This window comes from Triticum aestivum, chromosome 7D, assembly GCF_018294505.1.
Source record: "Triticum aestivum cultivar Chinese Spring chromosome 7D, IWGSC CS RefSeq v2.1, whole genome shotgun sequence".
Lineage (NCBI taxonomy): Eukaryota > Viridiplantae > Streptophyta > Magnoliopsida > Poales > Poaceae > Triticum > Triticum aestivum.
Genome location: NC_057814.1, coordinates 5,064,440 through 5,072,389, shown reverse-complemented (window position 1 = coordinate 5,072,389; position 7,950 = coordinate 5,064,440). Strand labels below are relative to the sequence as shown.

General features: G+C 48.9%; 1 protein-coding gene and 1 pseudogene across 3 annotated transcripts; one reads left to right on the top strand and one right to left on the bottom strand.

The window, feature by feature from the left end:
* Positions 1-391: 391 nt before the first annotated feature.
* Positions 392-530, bottom strand: LOC123171710 (uncharacterized; annotated as a pseudogene).
* An 880-nt stretch (positions 531-1,410) lies between these two features.
* Positions 1,411-4,573, top strand: LOC123170548 (uncharacterized protein aq_1476). 3 transcript variants are annotated; one of them, XM_044588408.1, is made up of 6 exons: positions 1,411-1,597; positions 1,771-1,812; positions 2,509-2,723; positions 2,813-3,048; positions 3,228-3,372; positions 4,302-4,573. In XM_044588408.1, exons 3-5 carry the CDS (start codon positions 2,516-2,518, stop codon positions 3,351-3,353), a joined length of 570 nt encoding a protein of 189 aa, XP_044444343.1. In that variant the 5' UTR covers positions 1,411-1,597; positions 1,771-1,812; positions 2,509-2,515; the 3' UTR covers positions 3,354-3,372; positions 4,302-4,573. The 3 variants fall into 3 exon arrangements, with proteins under 3 accessions (XP_044444343.1, XP_044444342.1, XP_044444344.1); XM_044588407.1 differs by lacking the exon at positions 1,771-1,812 and having other exon boundaries at positions 1,412-1,597; XM_044588409.1 differs by lacking the exon at positions 1,411-1,597 and having other exon boundaries at positions 1,604-1,812.
* Positions 4,574-7,950: the final 3,377 nt, after the last annotated feature.

Genomic DNA, 7,950 nt, shown 5'->3' with positions numbered 1-7,950 from the left:
GTGTCGACGCCGTAGGAGCCGTCGGCTGCCCCCGCAACCTTCTCATCTTGGGAAGATTCTTCATCTTCCTCGTAGCAGTACCAGCAGTCCCGCGCGGTGTGGCCTGGCTTGCCACAGATTTGGCAGCGCGGCACGTCAGGAGCAGCTCGTGGGCGGCCTCCGCGGCGACCCTTGTTGCTGTTGTTGTAGGGCCGACCGCCGCTGCCGTTGCCACTGCGTGGAGGAGGGTTGCCATCGCCGCCTGATGGCTTGCCCTTGGTGCGCTGCGGCCCACGATAGCGAGATGAGCTGCCACCGCCGCGTCCACCGCCACCGCGGCCGCGAGCAGCCGCGTTAGCAGAGGATTTGAAACCTCCACCGGACCCCGCCGAGCTGTAAAGGGCGAGACGCTGATCGAAGTTACTCATCTGGGCGTAGAGATCGTCGATGCTGATGGGCTCGGTGCGGGCGTCGTTGGCGGAGACGAGAGGTTGGTACTCCATGTCGAGGCCGGAGGTGATGTAGGAGATCAGCTCATCATCATCGATGGGCTTGCCGGCAGCTGCGAGCTCATCCGCCAGGGACCTCATGTGGGCGAAGTAGGCGGCTACCGACTGCGTCCCCTTCTGCGCCGTGGAGAGCGCGACTCTGATGTTGTTGACGCGCGCCCTGGACTGCGATGAGAACATGTGGGCAAGGGCTGCCCAGAGCTCGTGCGGCGTGGCTATAGATGTGACCTGCACGAGGACTTCCTTGGTGAGGTTATTAAGCAAGTATCCAAGTACCTGCTGCCCTTCTCTGAACCAGATCGGATAGAGAGGGTTGGGTGTTTTCTCCTCCTTCCCGTCCTTGTCCTTCGTGATGATGAACTGGGCGGGCTCCGGCATCGTCCCGTCGACGTAGCCGAAGTAACCAGCACCTCTCAGCTGCGGCGTCACCTGGGCACGCCACAGAACATAGTTGGTGCGGGTAAGCTTCTCGGCGACCTGCCCCATGGAGGCGATCTGAGCGGAGCTTGAGGAGGACGACATGGCTGGTGGTAGGTTTTGCTAGATGTAGTGGATAGAGGAGGCTCTGATTACCATGTAAACGAGCGGAGAACGTCGTACCTCGTTAGAGGCGACGGTTGCGTGTTATATAGGCAGGGGCATCTCCCTGATAAGCATACAAAGTTGTTGGGATTACATCTTGAGAAACAAGGAAGATCTAGAGAGATAGAGAGATAAGAAGTTACAACAAGATGGACTCTATCTATCTAGCCAGGCCAGGTTCGGCCGGTGCGCCCTATGGGCCTATTGCACTATGTTTAACAATAAATGAGTATTTCTTTTGAAGAGCCAACCAACATGCCATTCTCTCATCTCTCCCCGTACTTCACACCATTATTATTCACTCAATAAAAGAAGCCATCACACCTTTGATACGTTGAGTACTCGTCAGTTGCTACGAGATGAGGTGAGCTAGTACTGAAAAATATATGGTAGCCTTCACAACACTGTCCCTTGGTTGGTGAGTGACTGACTGCATCTCTTCCTCTTGCTCCTGCGTTCAAGAGAGCTCCAAGCTCTAGTACCACATCTAGTTTTCCTCTCTCTCGTGAATGTGTACATCGTGAAAGGTTAGCTTTCTCAATGTGCTGTTGTTATTCTGCGCTAGTTTATGTCTGTTCCTGTTGATTGGGTGATGATCGCACTATTCCAGCCTCTGATCCTCGAATACTTTCTAGATAATTAGTTCTTTCACCAGTTAGCTGTTCCTAGAGGTTAAAGACCGGCCTCTGTTTCTTCACAGGGTTGAAGGAACTGTTCCTGTTTGTGTTTGAGCCTTTCCTCGGTTAGTGAATTTTTGTCCCCTTCTCCCTTTTCAAGGAAAAACACACACACAGCATTCTCGGTTTCTGTCGTTAGATTTCTGGTATTTCTTACGTTTCAGCTAAATTTCAGTGTGTATTTGTGCCGCTGTTTTTCTTGATTTGGATTGTTGTTGGGTTTGCGTTACTTGCTTTGGCAGGCTCTGTTTCTAGGGCACAACATGCTAGCTTGTAGCCCTGCAATTGTTCGGATCAGTGCTAATGCCTTGGCTACTTTTCTGAATATCGATTCTTTTTAGATGATAATTTCGTGAACACAAGATGACATTGATTCCTCTATTTCCATTAATATTGTGTAAATTAGATAAGGACACATTTAGTCCGAATCCCCCAAATCTGTTATTAGGACATATGTTTGCCATTTTTGTCAATTAAAATTCATGGAATGGTCAATAATGAACATGCACACGAAATATTCTGGATGGTCCCAATGAAAACTGTGTTGTTATGCTTCATGTCCATTCTGCTACCATCTTTGACAGTCCGAATTTGATCCATCAGTGACACTGTTGTCTATTAGTACAAAAGCAGAGTGTAGTTACTCTGTTTCAACTACTGAGCTAGGGTCACAAATAAGCCTTGCTACTGCTTATGCTAATTGTCCATTATAAATGGCCTATTCTATCTTTGTGAAATTCTGTTAGCAACTGAACTTGCAGGTTATATATGGATGACATTGTTGATGCATTGGTTCTCAAGCTCCAGTCAAAGATATGCTATCATAGGGATGCCAATGTCGACTACCTGGAAATCAAGACAATGGTTGATAAACTCGTAGAAGCGAACAAAAAGCTCAAGGATGAGAAAGTGGACTTCCAGGATGTAATTAATATGGTCATGGAAGAAAAGGAGAATTTACAGCATGACTATCAAGGTTTGTGACCTTTCATGTAGTCCAAGTTCCGCTCCAAAATTAATTTACTAGGATCCTGGTCTATTATGCTAACTCATTTGGTAGCACAGTAATCAAGGAGCAGCTGGCAAAAAAGGAGGAGCAACTTGAAACTGTAAAAAAGGAACTTGAAGAAGCAAAACATGAACATGTGGCAGCAAAGAAGGAGCTTGAGAAAGAAAAACTTGGCCATGTGGCAACAAAGAAGGAGCTTGCGGCGACAGAACAACAACTTGCTCAAAGGAGCGAAGAGCTGGAGGGTTTAAGGAAGAAGCTTCAAGAGAGTGAACCTGTACCTTCCACAAGGGTAAAACCTAATGCATATATCCTTCTCCATGGAAGCCACATTCATATTTTAGCCTTGTCAACCTTTTTATACTGCACGCGTAAGCTTTTTTTTCTGCAGAATCAAGGCATAAATTTATGTTTAGTATTCTGTTTTCTTGTTGGGTCGTATTTTGATTACCGTTATCTCTGTGTAAGCAGGTAACAAGATCTGCACATAAGCGGCAAATGGTGCTCCAAGGATCGTTGAGCAATGATGCGGCTGGACATCGCCAAAAGAAACATAGGTCCTATCAGCATGCAACCCAAGATGTGACTTGGAGGTGATCAGGCAAAGCTGATCCAGGTTTAATCATAAATCCCTGAATTTGTACTGATCACCTACCTAGAGACTGAATACGCTATAAATCCATGAGTTCGTTGTGAGCATATAGATAGATGTTCAGAGGCCGACCCCCCCCCCCCCCCCCCCTGAAAATAATATAGATAGATGTTGCTTATACACTGTACAGACATACAAGCAGTGATCCTGAACTTAGTACAACCATCTTGCTGATTCTATTATACTTGAGTATAAGATGATATGAGCACGCCAACATTTAATTAACTTAGTCCTTGCTCCTGTTTTATCGCCGCTTTTGGCTTGAGCATTAGCTTGTCCTTAATTATTTAAAACACCAAGCTGTTACTAATTACCATTTGTTATTATGTTTGTGCATAGTCTGTTTAGATATCCTGTATATATGCTCAGTATAAACACCATAGTAAAAACATAGACCATAGATACAAAATATGTGTAGGTGGCTGAAGCAACAACACGAGAACCCCGTTAGATTTGAATTGCCCATGTGGAATTTGTAGATACTTTTTGGTTTAATCCTATCTTACAAAGGAAAAAGGATCAAAGAAATAAGTAGCAAACGTGGAATTGATAGGTTTCAGGTACAGCGCCTATCATAATGTGACTTTTATGGTTAAGAATTACAGAAACCTTTGGATGCAAGCACGCGCTGTGGGTTTAAGTATCCTAGTTTCAGGTTCTGGTGAAGTTACATATGCTTCTAAACCTCGACCTGGCCTCTTGTAACTTTTGCACCGTGTATGCCACAATTACCTTTTGATATTAAATACCTTTATATATGTCGCCTATATCAGGCCAGGAGGGTTTTCTCTTCCATTATCTAAAGAAGAAAGCAAATTTGGCCTTGTGAATCGAGTTCCTATGCTGCATAAGTTTCCGCATCGAGCTCCTACTTACTTTCTGTTCTCACGCAGGTCATGTGCTAGCAGTTGGAAGCAAGGAAGGAAACCATCATCTTAACACTAGCAACTAGTAGCAAGCATGGAAGAAAGTTACTATGTTAGGTACCTATGGCACGGATGTTGAATACTGTTATAATCCCCATTTCATGCATATTTTAGCATCTATTTCACTCCTCATTTCAGAACCTTGGTGTGTAAAAAACTTGGCACTTTGATTTGTGCTTCTACTAAGAACTCTGAAGCAAAAATATTTTATGAATTAATTTGATGAAACTTCCATTTAACACATGCTAGTGCATTGTTGATTTATTTGCAAGTAGTGGTAATGTCGTTCTCGCGTTAGATTGTGTTTTCCGTAACCAGCGGGAGCTCTGCTTTTTACTATAGAAGAAGAGGGGAAACCATACAATCAGTTGAGAGTGAGCTTAAATTATTGCTCGCCTTTTTTAAGAGAAAAAAAGATACGACGTTCACCACTTCGCTGTCTATAGTGAACGCTTGCGCCATGATTTGGACTGTAACCAGCGCGTTCGCTGGGAAAACGTCCCCAACGAACATTCGCTGGATATCATTTCCGATAATACAATTCCCCTCTGCCAACCACTGCTAAGTATCGTGAAATCTTGACAACATGCAGAGAGCATATTAGCACATAGACATGATCGCTTGATCAATGTAGTCAGATGATACTGAACTTAATTACTGGAGTAGATTTAGCATGTTTGCATGTGCCATCTAGCCAGGCCGCTGAGTTTACAGATTCAGAGAAAGAAGGCAAGTGAACCAAGGAAATAAACAGGGGTCGCTTCAGATGTTACCGCACAACTGAACCATTCAGATAGAAGAGCATTGGAATGGTTCAGTTGATAGGAGAGGACATGGCATTTTTTTCAAGATGATTTTTGGGCATGGCATTTTTTTTTGAAACAAGGTAAAAGATTTGCCATTTTCATTGATTAAGAAGAAGAGAGTTGTCCGGTTAATTAGAGGAAAACCGGACGAAAACCTAAATTACAAACCCCACAAGGGGCACACACGGACGACCAGGCCACCAACAAGATCACGACACAACCAACGACACAACTGTCGAGAGGTAGCACCGAACAACAAAGCAACACCAAACAGTCGACCGCAGCGTCGAGGACATGGCAGCTCCGATTTTGCCGATGAGCATCACAGGAGAAAGTTACAAGCCTCGCACCAACCTACTCCAGCGCAACACCCGAAGAGCACCGCTCGTTGAAAACCGCCCTCATGGAGTCATCGTTGCCGCAGTGGCCCCGCCGCCCGCAGCTCCAACTTCTCTGTCACAGCCAGAAGCCAACATAGGCACACCGATTGGCGCACCGGACCTTCGGCATCAAAAGCACAAGTCGCGACCCAGCTCTCCTCGCCACCATTGTCGTTGCCACACACGTCGCAACGCCACACCACCTCATCGTCGGTCGGGCACCTGCCGACCACAATGTAGTGCACATCCAGCCTGCTGGAATCACAAATGGGACCAAGATCTTCAAGACGATGCCCCCAAGAGGGAATACGACGTTGAAGACGCCGCCGCCGCCTGATCCAACCAGGATCATGACTTTCGCCCGAGGATCTTGACCCGAGAGCGCAGGAAGCCCAAATCACCTCGACAGCGCCTCCAAGGAAGAAAGCGACGCCCACTGGCGCCGCCGCCGCCGGCCAGCAAGAACCAGCCAAGCTTTCGCTTGGATCATTGACACCAGCACTCTCAGGCAAGCAACTCCACTGACCCACGCACCCCTGGACAACCACGGCGCCATGACCGTGCAGGGACCACCACCACGCCTTGCTGTCGAGTCAACCACTGCAAACCACCAGCACGTAGACTGATGCACGTCCTCCGAGCAGGGAAGGGCAGACTGCCACCCCAAATCCTCCCGCCGACCAGATCTGGTGGTCCAAAGACCGCACAGAATGCAGACGCCACAGCCCGAGCCGCCGGAGCTGTGACCTGCCGAAGAACAGCCGTCGCCGAGCTGCCTAGACAGGCAGGACGAGCCTCCCACCACTAGCACACCGTGGCCGCTGCGTCGCCCGCGCAAACTCCACAGCCGCCGACACGTCAACCACCTTCCCGGGGCCGCCGCCCCGGATGCCAGCCCTCGATGCCCGCCAGAGCTCACAGCTCCACCATGGAGCCGCCAAGCACCACGTCGTCGACGCACGCCGCCCGTCGTAGCCCCTCGCCGGCACCAACAACCCTGCCATGGAGCCCCCGAGCACCGGCCCGCGACGCGTCGCGCGCCCCTACGCCGCAGCCACCGATGGCGGAGAAGCCAGATCCGGCCAAGCCCGGCTAGGATCCAGTCGCTCCCCGCGCAAACGCCGTCCCCGCAACCCCACTGGCCGCCCGCGCCTTCGGGAAGATGCAGCCGTGCGCGCTACGCCGCGGAAGAGGAGAAGCGCCCCGCTGCCACCCTCCCTGGGGCACGCGCGGGCTTCGCCGGCGGCGGCGATGCGGAGGAGTGGGGAGAGGAGAGCTTTGTGGCGGTGGCGCTAGGTTCCCCCGTGTCGCCCGAGCTAGGCGACGCGGGGGTCGGGAATTGATACGATCGTTTTGTTTATGGCATTTTGAAAGGACGGGTATTTTCACGGTCAGGTCATGCTATAAGATGCTTGTCTCCATCAAGAAGGAGAGGGAAGACTGGTTGGAGGAGCGTCCTGCTACAAGTTCAGCAAAATCTGAGAAAGCTTGGTCAAGTCTTTGGAAGATTAAGGTGCCGGCCAGGGTTAAGACCTTTGCGTGGAGACTTGCACAGAATTCTTTACCTAGTGGGGATGTGCTCAAACACAGGAATATGGCCAAGACTGTTGCGTGTGCTATTTGCCACGACGCATACGATAGTTGGAAACATTCACTAGTAGACTGCACCATGGCGAGGTGTGTGTGGAGCTTGTGTGATCGACAACTGACACAACATGTGTGTATGCCCGAGTGCCCGGATGCACGTGAGTGGCTTTTTCATCTTATGGAGACGACGTCCCATGAGGAGTTCATTGAGATCTTGCTGATGTTGTGGGCTATTTGGACAGCTAGAAGAAAGGCCATTCTTGAATCGATCTATCAAAGCCCAGTCACTGTAAGAGGCTTTGTTACAAATCTGTTGGGTGAACTACAGCTTATTACTGATCATAAGGAGAAGGCCAAGCCGATGGGGAAACAGTCGCCGGGCTTGAACAAGCGCTAGATAACACCACCGGTTGACTTCATGAAGCTAAATGTCGATGGGGGTGGCGAAAGTACAGAACAAAGGAGCAGCAACGGTGGTATGTCGAAATGCAGATGGAGTGTACCAAGTATCGCCAGCTCGTGTTTATGATGATATAACAGATCCTCCGATGCTTGAGGCTCTTGCTTGCTGCGAAGCTATGGCCCTAGCTAAAGACCTCAACATTCAAAAGTTGCGGATTGCATCTGATGCTTCTGTTGTGATCAAGGCGATAAATGTAGGGAGCCGATGCAGCTATAGTTCGGTGCTGAAGGAGATTGAGCACAGGCGGTGGGACTTCCAGGTTGTGGAATTTGTCCATGAAGGCAGAGAGTTCAATACACATGTGCATAACCTCGTTTAGTGTTCTCTGTCTTTAGATCACGGTCGGTATGTTTGGCTCCTGGAGCCTTGGGATGTAATAA